This window comes from Heteronotia binoei, chromosome 8 (genome assembly GCF_032191835.1).
Source record: "Heteronotia binoei isolate CCM8104 ecotype False Entrance Well chromosome 8, APGP_CSIRO_Hbin_v1, whole genome shotgun sequence".
NCBI lineage: Eukaryota > Metazoa > Chordata > Lepidosauria > Squamata > Gekkonidae > Heteronotia > Heteronotia binoei.
In genome coordinates this window covers 93,976,144-94,001,186 of record NC_083230.1, presented here as the reverse complement: position 1 = coordinate 94,001,186, position 25,043 = coordinate 93,976,144, and the positions used below count along the sequence as shown (strand labels likewise).

At 43.3% G+C, this 25,043-nt stretch overlaps 1 protein-coding gene across 2 annotated transcripts in view; it reads left to right on the top strand.

Annotated features, from left to right (window-relative positions):
* Window positions 1-25,043, top strand: part of TBXAS1 (thromboxane A synthase 1) — a 443,365-nt gene that overhangs the window by 337,606 nt on the left and 80,716 nt on the right. For both annotated transcript variants that reach the window (XM_060245644.1, XM_060245645.1), the window contains one exon: window positions 23,017-23,322. In XM_060245644.1, coding sequence (XP_060101627.1) covers window positions 23,017-23,322 — 306 coding nt within the window. The remainder of the gene's footprint in view (window positions 1-23,016; window positions 23,323-25,043) is intronic.

The following is a 25,043-nucleotide window of genomic DNA, read 5'->3' as shown; positions in this document are numbered from 1 at the left end:
TTGGAGGGTGGAATCTACGGCATTATATCCTGCTGAAGTCACTCCTTTTCCCCAAACCTCACCCTCCCCAGGCTCCACGCCAAATAATCTCCAGGAATTGCCCAACTTTGAGCTGGCACTCCTCAGGCACCATGGATTATTCCATATTTTTTCCCATCCAGTTTATTAGTTTCTAGCTTTTTTTGTGTAAGGAAAAGCCCCCTACCTTTCATACACATGGACATGGTGATCACCAGTATGGTTGCCAGGGTGCCTGGAGTTTTGACTCGCACACATCTGCTCTAAGAAGTGGACTTTGCCCACGGTTTCTAAGGCTTATGTGGATACTATAAGCCTCAGCTCTGCAGCAGCATTTTACATCTCTGGATGGGTGTTAGCCAGAACTACAGACGAGCTTCCAGCTGTTCCTTGTGTGCCCAGTCTTGGCTGCTGCAGTGGAAGAAGCCACGCCACCATGAACTGTACAGGCAAACAGTTTCCAGCCTGTTTCCATGAACCAAAGGCTAACACCACCAGAATCCATCTTGTTTTCCTGACTCCAGTTCATCCCAACAGAAGGCTCACATACACACCAGATGTCACCTTTGACCTACAAGCAACCTACCCACCCCAGAGTGGTTAATAGTTCAACTGCCACTTTCTTTGTTTAACGGAACTCTGAACAAAGACTAGTGCCCAGAAGAAGACAGAAGAAGAAGGAAGACCATCTCCAGCCAAGAGCCAAGTCCTTTGTCTAAGTCGGGTGTTACCTAGGCCAATATTTGACTCTCTATTGTCACCCTTTTAGATAAGTCCCCCACCCAGTAGTCACCTCTATTCTTCTTCCCAACTGTCACTTTGGAGCCGCCCCAGGTCCATTTCAACCTGAAAGTTTACTCAGGTACTCCTGGACCAAGCTTGGTCATTGGTCAGCCATGGCACCCAATTAGGTGCCACCAATGACTTTCCTATTGGCTACTGCAGAAGTCCAGCCCTTATGGTCACTGCAGAGCCTCCCCTTTCTCCTCCCTCGTACCTCCCATCCCCTAAGGGCTCAAGAGAGTCCTTATAATCTGTGGACTAGCTACCCACAGGTGTGCTTCTATCAGTATCCCAACTTCCGCTGCATAGATCCATCCCCGATTCCTGATCAGTTTCAGGTCCCTTCTCCCACTTCCTCGCTTGACGCCATTGGAGCCTTCCTTGAAGACTACGATAGGTAAATATCACCCTGCCTCTCTATCCATGTGTTCATCTATCTATCTATCTATCATCTATCTATCTATCTATCCTAGGACTGAATGTGTGTTTTGATGAGTGTTTTTATCTTGTATGGAAGTCTATATTTTTCCCAATAAATTATAATTGATTTTACTAAATTAGAGTCCCTATTATTTACGCATTACTTCTCCGGACGTGTATCTTGTATACATTGGTAAAAAGATCCTGAGTGAGCCAGGTGCCTACCTGACTAATTCCGCAACCTTGTTTTGAGGGCATTTTGGCTTACATTTGCTTTTAATCAGTTCAGTGTCCTGACTGCTGCAATAATTGCATGCGGATCAAACAGATATGAAAGGGACGACTAGAGGAACTAGACTGAAAACTGGCAGATTTATCTGCTGTTGAAAGCAATATGGCTCAGATGCAGCTTTACCATTTTAGGGCTCCCTTGCTCAGCCTGCAAGCTTTTGTAGAGGTTAGGGAGTGTTTATTGCCTTTGCCTATTGCTGTAAAGGGCTTCATTGGCTTATTCTTTTGACTGGTGCCAAATGCTAACATTGTGGCCTTGAATTCCAACATAGCATTATGATTAAACAAGAGAGCCACTGTGGTCAGAACATTTAGATTGGGCTGGAGTGGATGGGATTTAAATTCTTTGTAGAACAAAGGGCTGATCATGTTCATCAAGAGTTTGGGCATGGTTTTGGATGCCTCCTTAAATATGAAGATCCAAGTCATGCATATTACCAGGCTGGTGTTTTTCCACCTACACCAAGCTCAGCAATTGGCCTCTTTCTTGTCATGCCCAAATCTAGCCATGGTAATCCATGCAGCGGTTACATCCAGGATAGACTACTGTAACTTGCTTTATGCTGGCTGGCCCTTGAGACTGACCCAGAAGCTCCAGCTGATCCAGGATGCAGCAGCACAAGTCTTATCAGGAATGTCATGGATGGCATATACAACCTGAGCTTCACCAACTGCACTGGCTTCCAGTAAATTACCAGGTCAAGTTCAAGGTTTTGATGTTGACCTTTAAGGCCCTGAGTGACTGGGATCAACATATCTCCACTGGTATGTCCCCAGGAGAGCATTATGCTTACCAGATGGCAATCTGCTGATGGTCCCTAGCCCCAAAGATATCCAGCTGTCCTCAACTAGGGCCAGGGCTTTTTCAGCCCTAACCCCAAACTGGTGGAACTCTTTGCTGAGCACCATCAGTGCCCTGCAGGACCTTATGCAATTCTGCAGGGCCTGTAAGGTGGAGATGTTCTGCCAGACTTTTGGTTGAGGGCAACAACGGTCTCTAAACTGGTTGGTGCCCCCCTCCCTTACTTTCCGAACTTACTGTTTCTTGGCTTTTTTTGTAGCAGGAACTCCTTTGCATATTAGGCCACACACCCATGATGTAGCCAATCCTTCTAGAACTTACTAAGAGCCCTGCTAAGCTCTTGGAGGATTGGGTACATTAGGAGTGTGTGCAAAGGAGTTCCTGCTACAAAAAAAGCCCTGCTGTTTCTCCTCCTGCCTACCTGTGAGGAGGTTGGCAGTCTGGAATGAGAAGAATTATAAACTCACCATCTGACTTTTTTAGGCTCATGTATTGTAGTATTTATTTATATATCTTGTTTTTATGACTTTGATGCTTTATTATATATTGTACATCACCCAGAGCCCTGCAGTAGCAGGGATTGGACAATTCATAATTGTGGTGTTTGACTTATACATGGAGCTGCCTGCTATTGTAAGTGGCCCAGCCAACTAGGGTTGCCAACCCTGGGTTCAGAAATACCTGGAAATATGAAGGTTAAGCTTGGGAGAGTGGGTTTTAGGGAGGGGAAGGACCTTGGTAGAGTATAATGCCCTGCAGTGTAACTTCCAAAGCAGCTTTTTTCTCTGGAAGAAGTGGAATAAATGTTTTAAATAAATAAAAATCAACTAAGCTGGTTATGTGGTCTGGGGATCAGTTGCAATCCCAGAAGATCACCAACCTCCCACCTGGAGGTTGGCAACCATACAGCCAACCCACTGATATCTGCCAACTGGCAGGAGTTCCCAGCTCTGCTAATTAGCAGCTGTTAAAGAGAGATGCCAGGGAGTGAACCTGGGATTTTCAGCAAGAAAAGCATATGGTGTTCCAATGAAGTATAACCCCATTCCTTCTCAGCTCCCAATCAGAAGCAACGTCAGCAAAATACTGTCCACCTGTAAGCACACATTGCACTGCTGGAGTCAGCCTGCTTACAATACAGCAGGGTGGATAAGGGTGCATTGAGGGTAATGAATCTTCTTTATATCACCTCGGTGCATCCCAACTGATAAGAATGCTATTTGCACCAATGCTGTGAACACGGAAACCTCTGTTCTTATGAAAAGATTCTGCAACCTTAGGTACCTCGTAAGTTTTATCTGTTATGAAATTATTATATTTCTATGAAAATGCTCATGCTTTGAATGTGTGTCAACATTTTTTGCTTAGTGCATCTTGCACAGAGAAAAGGGAGGTAAATTCAGTTTCAGTTGTGATGAAGAGGGTGTCAGGCAGTTGTAGAACAAAAACAGAGTTTGCAAAAGGGATCGGATATAACCGGCAGGGCAACCAGCGGCCGGCACTTACAGCAACTGGGCCAGTAATTAACAGTTAGGACAGTGAGGTGGCACAATAACTGAGAAACGTTGGGAACTCAGTGGGGTGTCCCATGACTCAGCAATACTGGATTTCAGATCTGAGTACAGTTTAGTAGTTCACGCTCAGACAAAGGAGCAATTGCAGTTATTTGCAGCACAAGTAAGTAAAGTATTTAAAGTAAGCTTTAAATAGCAACAGCTCAAGTTTGTCCAAAACTCTAATGTGTGGTCCAGGCAGTCCTGGGGAAAGAGCTGTGGCTTTCCCCACATAGGCTCCACTGAATTTAAAAAACTGCCTTATACCAAGTCAAAGAAATAGCAAAAAACATGGGAAAAATTCATAAGACTAATAATATACACAATCCAAAATGCTGGATTGTGTATATTACTCCTTATGAATTTTTCCCATGTTTTTTGCTATTTTTTTTGTCTTTTCCACGGGTGCCTATTGAGCCTTCTCTCTTATACCAAGTCAGAGCAATTTCATCTAGCTCAGTATTTTATGCTTTGGCTTGCAGTAGTTTTCCAAGGCCCTTTCTACATTTGTGTTTACCATGGCTCTTTCCTTGCACCTCCGTCACTTCAAAAAATTGCTTCTATATTCACTTGTGCACTCTTCCATCAGATTTTTTAATACCTTCCACAACCTTTCCAAGCATTCTGCTATCACTCTGCTGTATCTCCGTAGTTTCCAAGAGTGTTTTTCAGAGAAGTATTTCCCTCTCCTCCTTGTAGTTTGCTTCCAAGACTTTAAAAGCAGACACATTTCCTCAGGCTTTTCCTCCCCACCTCCCCTCAGGCCGGTTGGCCTCTCCTTATTGGTCAGTTTCACACTAGACATGTCTTTTGAAATAAGAGATTAGAAGAGTAATTGCCTTTGTCTGATTTCTTTGCATTAACAGCAAGTTTCTTGGGTTGAGTTCCTTCTTGGACAATTTTGTTTTTGGAAAAAAATTTTCCTTTTAAATTGACTCTGACTACAAACATTTCAAACATGTGGCTAATTACCATTAAATGGATTGTACCCAAAGAGTGCTTGTGAATGGTTCCTCATCCTCTTGGAGAGGAGTGACAAGTGGAGTGCCTCAAGGATCTGTCCTGGGACCTGTTTTGTTCAACATCTTTATCAATGATTTGGATGAAGGAATAGAGGGGATGCTTATTAAATTTGCCGATGATACTAAATTGGGAGGGGTTGCAAACACAGAAGAAGACAGAAACAGGATACAGGATGACCTTGACAGGCTGGAAAACTGGGCTAAAACCAATAAAATGAATTTTTATAGGGATAAATGTAAAGTTCTGCATTTAGGTAGGAAAAATCCAATGCATGGTTATAGGATGGAGGAGACTTGTCTTAGCAGTAGCATGTGCAAAAACGATCTAAGGGTCTTAGTGGATCATACGCTGAACATGAGTCAACAGTGTGATGCTGTGGCTAAAAAGGCAAATGCAATTTTGGGCTGTATCAACAGAAGTATAGTGTCCAGATCATGTGATGTGATGGTATCGCTTTACTCTGCTCTGGTAAGACCTCACCTGGAGTATTGTGTTCAGTTTTGGGCACCGCATTTTAAGAAGGATACAGACAAGCTGGAACAGGTCCAGAGGAGGGCAACCAAGATGGTGAGGGGTCTGGAGACCAAGTCCTATGAGGAAAGGTTGAAGGAGCTGGGGATGTTTAGCCTGGAGAGGAGGCGGCTGAGAGGTAATATGATCACCATCTTCAAGTACTTGAAGGGCTGTCATCTAGAGGATGGTGTGGAGTTGTTTTCTGTGGCCCCGGAAGGTAGGACCAGAACCAATGGGTTGAAATTAAATCAAAAGAGTTTCTGGCTCAACATTAAGAAGAACTTCCTGACCGTTAGAACGATTCCTCAGTGGAACAGGCTTCTTCGGGAGGTGGTGGGCTCTCCTTCCTTGGAGGTTTTTAAACAGAGGCTAGATAGCCATCTGACAGCAATGAAGATGCTGTGAATTTAGGGGGAAGTGTTTGTGAGTTTCCTGCATTGTACAGGGGGTTGGACTAGATGACCCTAGAGGTCCCTTCCAACTCTATGATTCTATTCTATGATTCTAATGCTGTGGAACCTGCTCTGGAACAGCATCCTGTTTTGGGGGTTTTTTTAAGTCTGGTCCATCTCAACAACTGGTCTTCCCCTTTTTGTCATCTCATTTCCAAATAACAATGGGGGAGGAGACTCAGGCTGCAAAGTGTTGATGTCTTCACCACCCCCTCATGAACATCCTCCTCTCTGTTCGGTGTAGTGGTTAAGTGTGCGGACTCTTATCTGGGAGATCCCAGATTGATTCCCCACTCCTCCACTTGCACCTGCTAGCATGGCCTTGGGTCAGCCATAGCTCTGGCAGAGGTTGTCCTTGAAAGGGCAGCTGCTGTGAGAGCCCTCTCAGCCCCACCTGCCTCACAGGGTGTTTGTTGTGGGGGAGGAAGGTAAAGGAGATTGTGAGCTGCTCTGAGACTCTTCGGAGTGGAGGGCAGGCTATAAATCCAATATCTTCTTCTTCTTCTTCTTCTCTGGCCAAGTTATCGGCATCTCTCACTAAACTTCTAAAGCAATGCTTGCCATTTATTTATTTTTTCTCCAGCCATCCTGGATTGGTGTTAAATTACTTGACTACTGATAAAGGGCGGAGGGAACACTAATGGTGACCCCACAGTAAATTCCGCTGGAAGAATCTCCTATTTCAAAAGACACGCCCATTGCGAGACTAACCAATAAAGAGAGACCAACCGCACATTACCCAGGTTTTCTCATTGGTATGCAGAACATATACACCACAATTCTCAATAGAAATCAGAGAAAGAAAGATGCAGAATGAAGGCATAGCATTGGAAGTAAACCACAACATTTATTACAGGTGGATTCAACTTCATCGAAAATCCGATGTAAGCTGTGTATGTATAAAGGGCCCAAGTCTTGGGCTGGTTTAGTTCTCACTACCTACACATTTGGTTTGACTCACGCCAATTAAATTGCTGAGCAATGGTTCCAATTTGAAACAAAGGGTGGCCAGAAGAAGGGATTCTCTTGAAACATACAGAACTTTTAACCTAGGATGCATGTTGTCACACCTGAGATGTTTGCATATGAGCAACTGAGGAATTTTCAGGCTGGACTTGATTTGTCTACCTCTTGTTTACCAGAAACTTCTAAGACCTTTCTGGGGGAAATAAAGAAGCCCTAAGGCAGGGGTGTTGAACTCATTTGTTATGAGGGCCGGATCTGACGTAAATGAGACCTTGTTGGGGCGGGCCATGTAAGGTTGGGCCATGTGTGTACCTATTTAAAATTAGGTAGCAGAGATATAAATTTTATAAAGAACACAAACACAGATATATTTTTTAAAAAACAAACTTAAAACATGCTTAAAATGTTAGCACTCATTGGTCTTAAAGATGCTTTCTTTGTATTTCTCCCATGGAATCCAGGGAACTGGGCAAAGAAAGCTCTGGCTTTTTCCTTCCTTCCCCAGGGGACTGGGGGGGGGAGCCTCAGCCAATAGAAGGAAGAGAGGCTTGGCTCAGTAGCTCTGCTGTGCAATTGAGCAAGCCTTGCAAAGCAAGCTGTTATGCAGAAGCAAGCAAGATATAGGGAGAAGAAAGCAGATGACAGCTAGTTGTTCAGGGGCCTAATAGGAGTCCTCCAGGGGCCTGATCAACCCCCAAACTGCATATTCGATACCCCTGCCCTAAGGTGTGGGATTGTGACTCTTCAATGTGTTGTTAAATATATGTGTGCTTGTTATTTGTATTGTGAATGAATGAATATACCTGAGTTCTTGCATTCATTTCACATGCCAGCAAGATCATGTTAAAGATCCTACAAGCTAGGCTTCAGCAGTATGTAGATCAGGAACTACTAGAAGATCAAGCTGGGTTTCGGAGAGGTAGAGGAACTAGAGATCAAATTGCCAACATCCAATGGATTATGGAGAAAGCACGGGAGCATCAGAAAAACGTCTATTTCTGTTTCATTGACTGTGCTAAAGCCTTTGATTGTGTGGCTCACAACAAACTGGCAAGTCCTTAAAGAGATGGGAGTACCAGACCACCTCACATGTCTCCTGAGAAACCGGTATAAGGGTCAAGAAGCAACTGTCAGAACGGGATATGGAACAACTGATTGGTTTAGATTAGGAAAAGGAGTTCAACAAGGATGTATATTGTCACCCTGCTTATTTAATTTATATGCAGAGTACATCATGCAGAATGCTGGTCTGGATGAAGCAGAAGCTGGAATTAAGATTGCCGGGAAAAACATCAACAACTTCAGATATGCAGATGACACCACTCTAATGGCAGAAAGTGAGGAGGACCTAAAGAACCTCTTGTTGAGAGTGAAAGAGGAGAGCACAAAAGTAGGCTTGAAACTCAGCATCAAAAAACCTAAGATAATGGCATCCGGCCCCATCACACCTTGGCAAATAGAAGGGGAGGACATGGAAGTAGAGACAGACTTCACTTTTCTGGGATCCAAGGTCACTGCAGATGGTGACTGTAGCCATGAAATTAAAAGATGTTTGTTCCTTGGGAGGACAGTTATGGCAAACCTGGGCAGTATAATAAAAAGTAGAGACATCACCCTGCCAACAAAAGTCCGTATAGTCAAAGCAATGGTATTCCCAGTAGTAATGTATGGCTGTGAGAGCTGGACCATAAGGAAGGCCGAGCGCAGAAGAATAGATGCTTTTGAGATGTGGTGCTGGAGAAGAATCTTGAGAGTCCCTTGGACTGCAAGAAGATCAAATCAGTCAGTCCTAAGGGAAATCAACCCAGACTGTTCCCTGAAAGGTGAGATGCTGAAGCTGAAGCTCAAATACTTTGGCCACCAAATGAGAAGGGAGCACTCCCTGGAGAAGATCCTGATACCAGGAAAGACAGAAGGCAAAAGAAGAAGGGGACGGCAAAAGATGAAATGGCTGGACAGCATTACTGATGTAACAAACACGAATTTGAGCAGACTTCGGAGGATGGTAGAAGACAGGAGGGCCTGGTGTGACTTTGTCCATGAGGTCGCAATGAGTCGGACAAATAGGTGTGAAAAACCTCAGCTTGAGACCCTGGAGAGCGGCTGCCAGTCTGAGTAGACAATACTGACTTTGATGGACCCAGGGTCTGATTTAGTATAAGGCAGCTTCATATGTATGTTCATATGTTTATATATGACTGTGCAACTGAACAACAAAAAAGTAACTTTATGCACTAATTAGTGTTATAGTACACAGTGTTTTTGTTCAGTTTTGTTCGGCCTCCAGATGGGGCCTGGAGATCTCCTGAAATTGCAGCTGCTCTCCAGATGATCAATATCAGTTCCTCTGGAGACAGTGGAGGGTGGACTCTGTGGCATTATATCCTGCTGAAGTTCCTCCCCTCCCCAAACCCCACCCTCCCCAGGCTCCACCACCCCATCTCCAGGAATTTCCCAACCCTATCATCACCCTTTGTAATGGCACAAACCTTTCAGAAAAAGGCAAGAACACTAATTGGAGAGAACATGGGCCTGTGAAAATGTACAGCTGTGGAATGTTGCTTACTACGTTCTGTTCTATGATACATGTTTTATTTTGTCACTTTATATGTCACATTTCTACCCCATTTCAATCCCCTAGATTGCAAACTGCTGTTTTTGAAATCCAGCATCTGTAAAACAGGTAGTTTCTGAATGAAAAATAATTGATAATTGAATTCAGGAAGAATAGAAGTACTGAAAGAGCCCTATGGTGCAGAGTGGTGAAGCTGCAGTACTGCAGTCGGAGCCCTCTGCTCATGACCTGAGTTTGATCCCAGCGGAAGCTGGTTCAGGTAGCCGGCTCCAGGTTGACTCAGCCTTCCATCCTTCTGAGGTTGCTGGGGGAAAGTGTAGATGACTGGGGAAGTCTGCTGTGAAAACGTTGTGAAAGCAATGTCACCCCAGAGTCGAAAACGACTTATGCTTGCACAGGGGACTACCTTTACCTTTAGAAGTACTGATGCTGGTTTGTCCAGTCAGGGACCGCATGTTGAAGCCAAGGCTCTGGAAGCTTAAACAAAACCACATTTTATATTTTCCTCCCCTTGTGCGCTGTTGTAAACTTACAAGTATCCATTACCTGCTACCACTGGAAACAATGCTCACCTAGGATGGATTGGTTTTGTTTTGATCCAGTACAGCTGATTTTTTTCTTTAATATCATCAGAATAGAAATACATATTCCTAACTCAGAATGCTCGCATCCAGCACTTTTTGGTCTTTTGTAAAGAATTTTCACAAGTGCTTTGCAAATCCTCAAGGCAGATAAAATGCAAAGGATTGTCAGATAAGGTGGTCATGAATTTTAAATGAGTTTCATAAAAGCTACAACCAAATGTAAACCTGCCCAAACAGGGAATTTCTAAAACACACAACTCTCCCCTCAGTCTTCCACTGCTTTCTATCAAGAGAACTGTCATGTGGATTAATAATTCATTGTTCCTGAATCAGCCCTGGAGAAACATTGACCGCAATGTCATTTCCATCTGTTGTTTTTTTAAAGGCAAAAATAGAGGTATGAGTCTTCTTCTTGTGCAGAACCACCAAACCATGCAGGGGTTAATTGGCTCCTTTTGCTGTGATTCTGTGTGAGATTAAAAAAAGACTTAATGGAACACAAAGAAGTACTCCGATCCCCTAGAATTCACTGACTTATTGTCACATGGACTTTTGCAGGAAACATGAATTCACACACTGTAGGTTTGCATGCACGTGGTGAGTGCACAGGAAACACACCTAGAGGAGGAGCTTTCTCACTGCAATTGAGAACCCTTGAAGCCCTGTGCATGGAAAGTCTGTGACCGTGTTTATCTTGAATATTTATAGAGAGGATAGACTTAAAGGTTGATGATGAAGAAATTGTTCAAAGTTTTCTGTTCCTTGGCTCTATCATCAACCAAAAGGAAGACTGCTCCCAAGGAAGCAGAAGGTGATTGAGACTAGGAAGGACAGCCATGAAGGAGCTTTAAAAAAATCCTTAAATATAAGGATAGGATTGACAGGTCTGTGTTGGAAAATACTTGGAGACTTCGAAGGTGGATCTGGGAGAGGGCATGGTTTGGGAGGGGAGCGGCTCCAGCAGGGTACAATGCCATTGAGTCCACCCTTCAAGCAGCCATTTTCTTCAGGGGAGCTGAACTCTGCCAGCTGGAATCAGTTGTAAAAGCGAGAGATCTACAGGCCCCACTTGGAGGCTGGCAACCTTAAATGTGTTGCTGGTAATCAAGATAATTCATGCCATAGTATTCCCCATTGCTATGTATGGGTGTGAAAGTTGGACAATGCAGAAAGTTGACATGAATGTAAGCCAAAATGCCCTCAAAATGTGGTTGGGGAATTGTCAGGTGGGCACCTGGCTTAATAAGGATCTTTGGTCTGTGTATACAGGATTCCACGTCCAGAAATTAATGCTTAAAAATATTAGGGACTCTAAGTAAAAACAATTAAAATTTATTCCAGAAAAATATAGGCTTACATACAAGACAAGTAATTCACAAAACAAACATATAGTCCTAAGAAAAACAGAGAGATAGAGACAACACATGGGTAGACAAACAGGGTGATAATTACCAATCGTAGTCTTCAAGGAAGGCTCCAATGGTGACGGAGGAGGACAGGGGAAATGGACTCAAAACTGGCCAATAATCAGGGATGGATCTAGACAGTGGAACTGGGCTACTGCTAGATGCACACCTGAGTGGAGTTGGGTCACAGGTTATAAAGACTACCTTGAGCCCTTAGGGGATGGGAGGTACAGGGGTGGAAAAAGGGGAGGCTCTGCAGTGACCATAAGGGCTGGACTGCTGTAGTAGCCAATAGCAAGTTAATTGGTGGCACCTAATTGGGTGCCCATAACTGACCAATGAACAAGCTTGGGCCCGGGTTACCTGATTGGCTGTACAGGTAACCACAGGCCAAGGGGGAGGCTCCAGGATGACAGCTGGGGAGAAGAATGGGGGAAATCACTGGGTGGAGGTGTGCTTAAGACTATCAAACTTATCTAAAAGGGTGACAATAGATGGCCAAATTACTACCTAAGGTAACACCCGGTTTATCACAAGAACCTGGCTCTGGTTGAAGATGGTCTTCCTCTTCTTCAGTGTTCTTCTTGCCACCAGTCTTTGTCCTGGGTTCCGTTGGACAAAGGCTTGGGTGGTCCGGCAGGGTCCACGCCTGGATAAGCTTGATTGCTTCATGGATGGGTGACATCTGTTGTGTACGTTTGCCTCCCGCTTTGCTGAAATGGAGTTTTGGCACTGCTGGAAGATAGCTGGTGTTAGCCTCCCAAAGTGGATTCTATGGTCAAGGCTGAAAACCGCATGGCCTGGATAGCTCATAACGGTGCACTTTCTTCCGCTCCACTGATAGAGATGGCGTCTGCCCGAAGTGACTGGAAACCATTCGCTCTCCTTTCTAGCGTTTCTCCAGGGACATTGAGCGCTGCTTTAGCGTTGTGGCTGTTAGAACTCATAAGTCCTTTCCAGTCTGGTAGCCAAACCCACGTCCTTCTGGCAGATGTGTGAGAGCTCTGTCTCCAGGCACTCTGGCAACCAGACTGGTGACTACGATGTTCTGGATATCGGGTATTTCCTTACAGGAAGGGACTTGATTCTTTTGAAATGTGGTGTCAGAAGAGAATTTTACAGATACTATGAACAACTAAAAAGTCAAATAGGTGGATACTGGATCAATTTAAGCTTGGACTCTCCCTAGAAGCTAAAATGACTAAACTGAGGCTAATATGATTTTGGTCACATTATAAGAAGACAAGCATCACTGGAAAATACAATAATGCTAGGAAAGATTGGAAAAGAGGAAACCCCATCTTGAGGTGGATGGACCAACCAAAGGAAGTCATGGCCCTCCGCTTGTAAGGTCCTGACCTCTTCAGTGGGAAACCCCTATATTGATTAGGTGGTGGCAGCGGGTTTCCCTGGTGAGAAAGAAAAGCCCCTCCAGAGAAGTTGAGAACCCCAAGAAAGGAAGCGCAGAATAGGGCCTGCAGGCCAGAATAGGGCCTGCAGGCCATCTGCTGCTGCAGATGCTATCAGCATAAAGACAATTCTCTTCTTCCACTGTGTATTCTCAGTGACTGGTATTCTCTCAATTTAGCTATCATGGTAAACAGATGCATCTGCCATACATTTTTTCCCCTTCTCTTATGCAAGATACTGGCCAATCACCACATACTGTGGCAGTAAATTTCATAAATTCAGTATGTGTCTTGTGAAGTATAACTTTGTCCATGTTAACTCTTCTGCCAGTTATATTTTTGGGTGGCCCAGAATTCTATTGTAATGAAAGAGAGAAAGAAATTTCTCTTTGGCTGCAGTCAGACAAGCAGTTTGTTTTGATATTGTTGCTATTCTCTTCTGGATTTTAGGTGCACGATCAGACAGCGACATCTGCCTCCCAATCCCTTGTCATTGGCAACCCATTCTAACCTGCCTTCAAAGTGGGATTATTAGGCACCAGGGAATGTCTGGTCTTTACAGATGTCAGTATTTTGATGCTGCATTCTCGGGTGTCTGAACACCCCAGTTGCAAACTGAAGCCAGTTTGGAAGTGTGAATCTTCCCATATGTTTCTGCCCCCCCCCCCCCTTTAAAATCAAGTAGTGAATGACATGTGCATAATCACCCCAGGTTGTCAATCACTACTTGTGTGTTTATTTTTACAGACATTTCTCTCTCTCTCTTTCTGTCTCTCATGGAAGATTTCCAAGATTGTGTTTTTCTTAAGAAAACCTCAAAAGCAGAGTTTCAAAAACACTTCCCCACTGCACTACATATCCCAGCAGTCTCCTCTAACAATTCAGTTGGCCACCAGTGGCTGCCATCTTGCCAGGAGTTTGAAGCACTACTTTCCATATGCACTTATGTGCATGCTCAGAAGACAAGTACAGTAGCCTCTTAATGTCTTCAAACCCTATATATGTGTGTGTATGTGTATTCATATTAATGAATATATATATTCATATTCATTTTGATTGTAATGCAGTGATGTTCAAATAATATAGCCAGGGTCTGAAATGCCTGTTCCACTTTTCATAAACTCATCCATATTTTAAACTGTTTTTAGCTCCTCCAACCTCACCTTCTATTGCATAGATAAATGCAACTGATAAAGGGGAAAATAGATTTGTCACAAATTCCCTTTATTTAAGAAATGAAACAGCTCATAGATCTTTGCGTCAAATACCACAAAACATAATTTATTGCCACACTCCCTTGTTAAAAAAGGCTATCATCACATTCTTATCCTATTTACTTTATTAAAAAGCATACACTCACACATATCAGCCAGCTGTTGGTGTTGGCAAACAAAACAACTTCAGTGCCAAGCCAAAATCTCCAAGCAAGCACTTTAGAAATGCCAGAGTTGAAGCACATACATTGAAACATGGCCTGAAGTTTAGTAAACTTGAAGTCTTCTAGGGAGTAAATTCCAGAGCTTGGAATGTGCTGGTCTCCACTTCAGTTGTACAAACTCAAGACCTGTCAGTTCAGACTCTAGCAATTTTCAGTATCTGTGCTGAGAGGAAGAAAGGACAGAGAATGCCCTTGAACCTAAAAAGACAAGAGGAAGCTGCTGTTCCTTACCTTTGCGCTCCATCCTGTTAGAGCATGATGGCTCAAAGAATGAGCTGGGGTTTCTCCCATTCAAATCTCACCTTTTCTGAGAAAGTGACTGTAGGCATTCCTCTCTCAGACACTCCATGCAACACACAGTCCTCCCCTTTCTGACCATTTCTGACTTTCTCCCTTCATAATCAGTATTTCACTTCTTATTTTATGGTGTGTTTATCCAGGAGATGAAAAAGGGTTGAGTGCCCCTCCTTCTATGCTGTGTATTTCTCCTGTATCAACAGAGTACAGATCAAGTGCCTTGGCTTCCTCATCCTGCTGCTAAACTCACACAGATGCTTAATTCACAAGGCCTCTTCTTTTTTATGGCCACTTTATCATTGTGACACTTCATTGCTGGGGCTCTTTCCTTCTCTGTTGATTCTGCGTGGCCCCAGGAGGTCGGAAAACCTCCACAGCCATCCCAAGCCTGCACCTGGCAATCCTGCCCCTTTCCCTAGCTCCTCAGAAGTGCCAAAAATAAAATTTCAAATTCCTGTACCTTATTGGATGGTTGTGAAGTTTAGAAATTAGGATTTAAAGTGGATTATTCATGCAGCTGAATGTGCCTTACTCTGTGTGGCTTGCATTCATTCTTCCAATGCTTAATGCAAAGCTTGCTAGTACTGTGCGGAATTGCTTCTCTGCATGGCCAGACAGCAAGTAAAAAGGCTAATGAGTGGGAAAGACATGGCCCAGAGCAGCCATGTCACTAACTATAATAGAAGGTGTCTGTCTTAGAGGAACTAGAAGGGACTTCAGCCTACAGCGCTGCAGAGATAGACTTTTATTCTCTCGCAACATTATACTCAGCAATAGTCCTTTGCACAGCGACTGTGATGGCAACACCAATTGGTTTTGTGATAGATGTTTCATTCGCCCCCCCCCCCCCAATAAAAAAGGGAAAAGAAAAAGAGAATGTATAATATATAATGAGTGTCCATGTCACTAATATGTCTTTTAGTCTGATACTGGCCTGGCAGTTTTCTGCAACTCAATTATTCTGTAGCTAAGCAATACTGAATAGACTAGAGCAGGGTTTCCCAAACTTTTCTTTCCCGTGGCCCGGTTATTTTTACACTTCTCCTTCATGGCCTGCTAAAATTTGGGGGTGGAGCCAGGAAATCTTGTGGGTGGAGCCGGGAGACAGGAATTATGTCATTTCCTATGGTGTCACTTCCAGGTCAAGGGTCAAGTGATGTCACTTCCAGGGCACACTGAACCAAAACTCCACCTCTTCCTTTGATGTCACTTCCAGGGCCCTCCCCCAAATCTTCCTCTTCTTCTGAAATAACTTCGTTTTCAGAAAAATCTCTCTGAAACTCATGATGAGCCAAAATGGGGGTGGAAAAGTGGGCGGTCTGCAACTTTTTCATACATTCCTAGGATCCTCTCTTTCCACCCCCACACCTGCATGCACCTATCTGTGTGTTCTTCTCCAGCTTGCAAGCACTCCTAATGCCCATGTTCAATTGCCTATACCACCTACACACCCCTTCCTCAACAGCACTGGGCAGTGTGTGCAGTTGGGAGTGCTGTTGCCATTGCCATCAGGAATGCCAGCACTGTGTACCACCCACACTGGGCCCTGGCAGCTGCTCTACCTCAAAATATGCTGACACGTTTAGTAGGCCCTTCCTTTAGCTGTTACTACTGGAACCCTGCCTCAAGCTACAACCAAGTTTCAAGAAAATCATTTGACAGCTATTTTTCATACTTTTCCTTGGCTGAAACACTGGGAAATTGCTGTGAAAGGTAGCAGAGAATTGTACTGCAATTAATGAATTAATTTCAAGTTATATGAAGTTCATTCAAGCTTTTCTGCAGTTATCCCAAAAAGGATATTTATGAGGGGCTTGCAGCTTTTTACTGGTTGTGTTCCCCATGCCTTTAAAAGCAACCTGTTGTGCAGATATTTAGCCAATGGACTTCTTTAATCCTTTTTAATATCTATGAAAAATTGGTGTCAAACAGCTGTTAAAAGCAGGACCAGTAAAATGGTGCCAAGTTCATAGTACCATCGCTTCCAGTGCTGTTGAGATATACAGCAGTAATCTCCAATAATCTCTTTCTGCCCCACACCTCTCACTTACTCACACAGAAATCTCATAGAAAGGCAAGCTGGCTACAACTGGGGGTGCCAACTTTTCATTGGCAGAGCTCCTATGTCTGAAACAACAGTATGATGAACAGAAAAGTTTCATCCAGTAAAAATGAAAGGAAAGAAAGAGAAAGAAAGAATGAAATGGAAGGAAAGGAAAGGAAAAGAAAGACATGGAAAGAAAGAGCATAATAGAAAACATATTGGATCAGGCCAGTGGACCATCGAGTCCAAAATTCTCTCACACAATGCCCCAAAAGCACCAGAATGTCCACCATTGGGGCCAGGGCACTAGAAGCCATCCCATTGTTGCTTCCCCCACCATCAGCACCAAGAATACAGACAGAGCATCACTTGCAGGGAAAGGAAGAAAGAAGGGGGAACAAAGAAAAAAAACCTTACTCACCATCAGATGGCCCAAGCCAGCAACAATTCTGCCCAGGGGTCGTTTGGTAAAAAAAATAGTTACTGGAATGCCCCCTCGCCTCCCAGCTGAAAAAAACACACACACCCTTCTTTGCCACCCAGGCCTCCCGGCGAAATCTCCCCAAAAGAACATACAGTAAGGCACATGAAAACTCATACTTTGAAGAACACTTAATGGGTCTAAAGTGCCAGTGGATGCCAGCTTTTCTCTCAAACACTAGGAGGGGGGGAGAAGGAAGGAGAGGCAGCCCAGCTCCTCTCTGCACAACACAGAGAGAGGGGAAGGAAGGAAGCCAAATGGAGCTCGGGCTTTGCAGCCTGTGTCAGTCTTCAAGACTAGCTTTTCTCTGCGCAACACAGAGACGGGGGAAGGAAGAAAGCCAGCGGAGTTCAGGTTTTGCAGCCTATGTCAGTCTTCAAAACTAGCTTTTCTCTGCACAACAGAGAGATGGGGGAAGGAAGGGAGTGCAGCAGAGGTCATGCTTTCCTTGGTGCGGGGCTAGCTTTGGCTTTTCTTGTGACCCGGTACTGAGGCTTCTGTGGCCCGGTACTGGGTCATGACCCTACAAATGGGAAACACTGGACTAGAGTATGAAGCTCAGGATAGGGCTCCCCCCTTCTTTTTTCTGTGAGAAAACACTTCTGAAAAGTCTGAACCAAGCAAGATACTATGCTTGCATGTCTACTTACCTACCACATTTGAGTTCAAGGGGGGGGGGGGGAAGGTGATCCATTTTATTCTCACACATGCTTGTGAGGATGAAAGGTTGTTGAATTGCTTGGCTTCTTAAAATATCCCCACACACACACACACACACATACACAATTTAAGGGATTATTTTTTCTTTTCACAATTTCAGGCATCAGATAAAGCAGGTCAGGTCATCTGATAAGTGACTGGGTTCAGTTTAAATATTAGTGTGAATGAAAGTGGCTATTTAATTGATGTGATTATGGAAGCTGAATAGCTGTTGATTAGTCTTGGGTATAGCAGGGCCTTGGTTGTTCATCCCTGTTGTAAACATTCTGTGGTAGTGCTGCCGACACAGAAAAATAGTAACAGGAGATAATTATATTGGCTACATGGCTATAGCTAAATCAGCCAGGGTCATTGGTAACTTTTGGGGCAGAAAGACAGTATTGTGTAGAGTGAGTGGGACAAACAAATGTCCGATTGACATCAACAGGATGTTTAGAAGTCACTTCATTATGACTGGACTCTTACCCATCCCAGTAGAAACAGTTGCCATTTACTGAACATCACTGACAGCTAAAGTCCACTTAGGGTAGAGGACTTTTAACTCTGTCCAATAATTCTGTGGTAGAAAATAAAGTAGAATCCTTCGGAATGCTTTCAAAAAATGAACACTTTTCAAGGTTGGCTCGGATTTGGGAATAAAAGCTGTCATATGGCTGTTATCAGTGTCAGGGACAGTCAGTAATGCAGAGATTTCTACCATTTCTTGGTAAAACTAATAAATATGAATACCTCATACCATTGTCTCATTATTGTTCAAATTTATTGTAATATGTACCAAAATTGAGAAGGAAAAAATAAACAACCCTACCAAAACATAACTATACTTATTTCACACCTTTCTTTCTCAGCCACAGAACATTCCTGATCCTGATCCAGAAGCTGGATGGCCACTGCATGAGGGCTTCTGGCCATTATCATCTGTGGTTTGAATCCAAAGGTTTGCCACCAACAGAAGAAGGAGGGCCATTTGCTTTCCCACTGCAGACTCCCAATTATCCTTTATACTTTTCTTTGGTGCTCCCTGGCTCCCTGAGGGGGCTCAGTGGGTTGCAGCTGCAAGGAGAGGCAGGGATGTTCTGTTCCACTGTTGAAGGTGCCTTTTGTTGATGGAAAATCTCCTACAGATCCATTCCATTGACTTTTGAGAAATAGGTGGCAATGTTGCTCTTCATTCTATGGTAGCCAGTAGATACAGTTGGTTGAAATGTATAGAAATTTGAAATTGTTGAGATAAATTGTTTTTCCATTCTGTGGTTGGGAGTTCATTCTACGATCGGGAGTTCAACCACTCAATAAGTTTTCATTTAATAAACTTATACATTTTTTTTTCACTAAAAGGTATGACAATGTAAAAAATAGTCCTTCCTTCCTTCCATCCTTCCTTCCATCCATCCATCTACCCACTTCTCGGTTTAACAGGGATTTGTTCCAAGGACTTTGAAAAGTCTCAAACTATTAAAACTACATTTCAGAGAAAGGTAAATGCTCATAAATCTTATTAAAATTAATGAAGCTCACCACGGAAAATGCTTACAGCTGCAATTCTAAGAACACTTTCTGGGGAGTAAGCCCCACTGAATGAAATGGACTTAGTCCTTAGGAGACCTTAATATTATTGCTCCTAATATTCTATTTATTTCAGTCAATTCTGGTTAGAATGTGCCATTGGGTTAGCAGTAGTATATGGTAATATGATACTGTTTCCTGTGGTATGCACACTCAGGTCTTTTGTCCCATTTTCATCTCTGTTTAGTTATGCATGTTTTTGAAGCATTATAAATATCTGGGTACAGAGGTGACACTGGAATAATCTGCATACTGCGTGAAGTGATGCCCAGAATTTTCCTTGCAGAAAAAAATCCAGCAGGAACTCATTTGCATATTAGGCCACTCCCCCTGGTGTCACCATTGTTTCACACAAGGCTGTTTTGTAGGGGAAAAACAGTAGGAGCTCATTTGCATATTAGGCCACACCCCTGACACCAAACCAGCTGGAACTGCATTCCTGTGTGTTCCTTCTCAAAAAGAGCCCTGGTGATGCCTTATACTATATTCAACAAACAGTTTTACAGGGATCTTCTGATAGCAATCTTCTGTGAGCCCCAGTCCTAAGAAGTGAGCCAAACATTTTGAGAACATTTGGATTAATTTGGGACTGCATTAAGATGAATTTTTACAGTTCAGATTTTAATTGCCAAGTGTTGTATGATCTAGTCAACATATTTTAAAGTAACTTATAATACTGAGAGTTGTTGCCATCAGTGCATCTTGTTCACTGCAATAGGGTTTCTGCAGGAGACATTCAGTGTGGATTGCATCCCACTTTATTGCAGAAAGATGATTTCTCTGTGTCACTTTGACAATGATGAAAACTTCTCCAATCAGCACAGTGTATGACATTACTGTGCTTATTTTGTTGCTCCGGAAAACCCACATGTGCAGCAAGTTTGGAGATAATGCAGTTCATTTGGGCAGTAGGGTTTCCAGGACCTACCTTGTAGCCAGAGGGGGGATCCTGGATTCTTGCTGGAATCTTCTTTACACAGTGCAATGACATCATTTGGAAGTGACATCATCATGTTGCTTACATTGGGGAGTAATGCTCTAGTTTTTGGGCAAAATGTAATGGTTTGTAGCCAATTTACTATAGAGTTTTGCCTCAAAATTGGAGCATTGCTACATGACATCAGCAACATGATGGCATCACTTTTGGTCAGCTGACTGGCAGCAGGGAAGTGCCCCACAAAAGCAGGGGCCTGGCAACACTAGTGGGCAAAGTTTTTGCAGGTCTTGAGAATGGTCAACTTAATTAATTCCCCTACAATTTAGTACTAAAGTTACAATTGCTGGTATTTTATTTGTTGTAGAGTTACACACAGGAAGTATATGATAATATAAAATATGTAACCAAATTGATACAAGGGGTACACAGACTGATTGGGCAATCCCCCTAAATATTAATATGCAGATGCAATTCTAGCTCACCTTGTGGTGCACCCTAGATAATGCTGAAGAGCTTGAACTTCTGGAAGCCAGACAGTTATAGGATCTCCAGGCTACACTACACATATGGAAACAATCACAATCGCTAGTGTTGACACCAAGTCATTTATTGTACATTCAAATCATCTAGCTGGGTCAGCACATATAGCTAAGCCAAGATCCAGTATGTTAACTAGTTCTATTCCTTTGTTTCTCCCATTCCTGCATCAGTGATCTGATAAAGTCCTTTGACACATATAATGAATGATGCTTTTCCTGCCGTTATCTCATTTGACCTTTTCATATGCCTCCTCCCTATGCCCTCTATTTTATTTCCTATCATGTCTCCAAGAATATAATTTAAAAGATCTCCCTTGATCTTTAAGGAAGTCATGCAGATGAATATTTTTAAAATGCATTCCACAGTTGCTTTTTCCCTTCCACTAAGCAGAATTCTCATATTCTGTCTCTGCAGCTACTGCTAGATGTCTTCTTTCCTCTGACACACACTGCTAGTGTTTGAGAAATTAAAAATAAACTTGAGGCAGTGATAAGGGGGTTGCTGAATGGACCACATACCCAGGCTTTCAGTGAATGATTTCAAGTACCCCTGGCTGAAAGTCTCTGCTTTTCAGGGATTTAAATTCCTCGTTTTAGGATTTCCATGTGTGAGAGCTGGGCAGTGTGTTGTGCTGTTGCAGAAATACAGGGTGGCAGTATTACATTGCATTTGCATTAAGCGTGGAGTATAAACAAGGTTGGAAAGTAGAAGATGAAGATATTGGATTTATATCCCGCCCTCCACTCCGAAGAGTCTCAGAGCGGCTCACAATCTCCTTTACCTTCCTCCCCCACAACAGACACCCTGTGAGGTGGGTGGGGCTGGGGAGGGCTCTCACAGCAGCTGCCCTTTCAAGGACAACCTCTGCCGGAGCTATGGCTGACCATGCTAGCAGGTGCAAGTGGAGGAGTGGGGAATCAAACCCGGTTCTCCCAGATAAGAGTCTACACACTTAACCACTACACCAAACTGGCTCTCAAAACGAGAAACAAGAAAATCTTCAGATTCTGTGGAAGATTCTGCACACTCAACCAGGTTTTGAGTTTTGTGTTTCTTTAACAACTGTTTCCCGTACCACACAGCAAACCACTTCTGAAACAAAGGGATTTTTGGCACATCTGATAGCTGATTTTTAAAATGTCAAGAACATCACTTAGAACCTTGGCAGAACTAAAGTATCTGTTGGATTCTAGCCAGAGCACCACACCCAGCCACACTCCATCTGACTTCTCCTTGCTTATAGGACAATACTGTAAACAACTGTGTGATAGGGCAAGAAAGTACCTATCCTATCAAAAATCTTTACAAAATGTGTAAAGTGCCAGATTTGAGGGTCCTTTTAAAACTCTGTCATTTTATATTTGCTAAAATCAGCTCTACCAGCTCCTTGAGAATCATATACCGATTCCCCACTTAGCCTTGTCCCGGTTTCACACTTCTCTTCTCCATGGTGCTTCCATCCAATTTCGCACAAGCTGCCACAGGGCTGTAACTTACCCTGCCTCTTTCCCACGGCAAGCAGAAACCGGTTTTCAGAGGATCTTGCTTCCCTCGGGAAAGAGGCAAAGCAAGTTGCAGCCCCATGGTAGCGTGTGCAAAATCAGATGGAAGCACCACAGAGAAGAGGAGCATGAGACCAGGAGAAGGCTAGTGGGGAATTGGCCATAGACTCTTCTTCTGGAGACAGTGGCAACTCCCTGTTTATCATTACCTGACACTGCTGTGCATTTCACAAAGTAAAAATGCCAGCATTGGAGAGGGGGTGTTTGAGCTTGTTTTTACTATACAATTGGGGAGGGACGGTGGTTCAGTGGTAGAGCATCTGCTTGGGAAGCAGAAGGTCCCAGGTTCAATCCCTGGCATCTCCAAAAAAGGGTCCAGGCAAATAGGTGTGAAAAACCTCAGCTTGAGACCCCGGAGAGCCGCTGTCAGTCTGAGAAGACAATACTGACTTTGATGGACCAAAGGTCTGATTCAGTATAAGGCAGCTTCATATGTTCAATTCTAAGGCCAAAATTGGAACTGGTGGGATGTGGCTACTAACCCTTTTCTCTTAATTGCCACTTCTAATTAGGCAATTCCAAAATTGCAACTCATCCCTTTTTGTGAAAAAATGTTGTTTCATGCAACCGTGTCAGGGTAAATATACATCCATGTTCTTGTTAACATCTTTACTGTCATCACCCTGTGATTTTCAGAGACCCAGGGACTTCCTCCAGCTGATGCTAGATGCCCGGTATCCTGCCATTGACACCAGAATGGAACATTTTGACACCTTCAGCCAAGGTCTGGAGGAAAGCAAGACAGCTGCTAACAAAGGGCTTCCAAAGAAGCAGCCCAGAACATTGACTGATGACGAGATAGCTGGCCAAGCATTCTTGTTCCTGATTGCTGGCTACGAAACCACCAACAGCACCCTCTCTTTTGCCACATACCTGCTAGCCACCAATCCCGAGTGCCAGCAGAAGCTGCTCCATGAGGTGGATGAATTCTTTGCAAAACATGTGAGTAGATACCATGCCTGATTTCCTATGTTTTGCACAAAGGGGAGTGTGTGAATTGTCCAGCCAAGAAGACAGAATTACTTGCCAAATGGCAACCAAAATAGTTTGTTTAAAGGATGATGGATAAGCCTAGTGTGGTGTCTAATAAGATGTGCAGATTCAAGTCAAGTTGAATGCCATCTAAAGCTTTCTGTCATATCATGGCCAATGTATTCTGGGGATCTGAATGTAAAATTTCCAACTAAATGGATCAGTGACCAAATGACCTTTGGATGGGTTATCCCTATGTTTAGTCTTCACACCTGTTATTTCTCCCTACCTCTAGGGGCAGTGTAACAATATATCTACTGTTGATGCACACACACACAAGTCCTGGCATAAAGCCTGCTGGTGGTGGGGGAGAAATTGCACTACATGTGAACAGGGTGGTGTGGACTTCTACATCTTCCCATCTGTCCTTTCCCCAAGCCCAGATTAGCAAAGTTTTGGTATGCCATACTTTGAAGGATCACTAGATAGTTAGAGGGCTCCCCCCCCTTTATGGGAAGAGTAATAACATTCTGTTTTGCATTTACTTGTTCATTGACTTCTTTTGGGATCAGTCATGGTCAAAGAACCTACATTGTTTTAGTAGTTAAAGCATCAGACCAAGATCTTGACAGTGGCAATACCATGCTTTGACCTGGATAGCCTATGAGTAGCTGGCTCTTCTCAGATCTCAGAAGCTAAGCAGGGTCAGCCCTGGTCAGTATTTGGATGGGACACCACCAAGAAAATCCAGGGTCTCTGCATAGAGGCTGACAATGGCAAACCACCTCTGAATGTCTCTTGTCTTGAAACCACGAAGGGGTTGCCTTCAGTTGACTGTGAATTGATCTGAGAGTCTTGTTTTCAGATCCTACTGTTCATGGGCCTGGGTGGTAAATCATTAATGTTAATCTCTCACACGGTTCTTTTGAGGATAAAGGAGGGGAGAGTTATGCTGTTCTGATTTCTGGGAAGAAAAACTGGGATAAAGAATCTAACAGAGCCTTCTGAACGTTTCCATTGCTGTTTACTTCCCAGACCACTACATATGAACTTCTCCATTTCCATTACTATTTTCTCCCTCTGTTTCTTCATCTTCACATACACACCCTCTTGTAATATGAACTTTGATCTATGTGTAATAAATATGAACTGCTTAGTTTCAATGCCTCTGTTACAGCATGAATAATTAAAAATTAGAAGCCATGATATTAGAGGCAGTGATCATGTTTTAAAGGCTTAATGATGCTAAGCACTTGCAAATTAGTGAAGATAATAAATGGGACTCAAAAAGAAGGCCAACATGTGATGCGTGGGCAGGGCAACAGTTACGAGAATACAGAAGACTTACACAAGAATACAGAACTTGTGAAGTTTTTGCAGCTGAGGGAGCTTGTATACACAAAAACAATCTTATCCAACTCTGGCTAGTCAGATGGAAAACAGAAAATTTGGATTGTGGTTCTAGCAAGATATGGTATAACTTGCATGAATGGCATACAAACAGGATGGTGAGGATGGCTCAAAATGTGGCATCACAGTGTTAATGAGTGAGAAAAACCATATCAACAAACTCCAAAGTAGGCAATTAGCGGGTTCTGGGCACAAATGATTTCTGTTACCAGCTAGGCTGAAAAAACAATGAATGCTTAATTCTTGAACAATAACTTAAAATAACTTATTTTATATCTGTT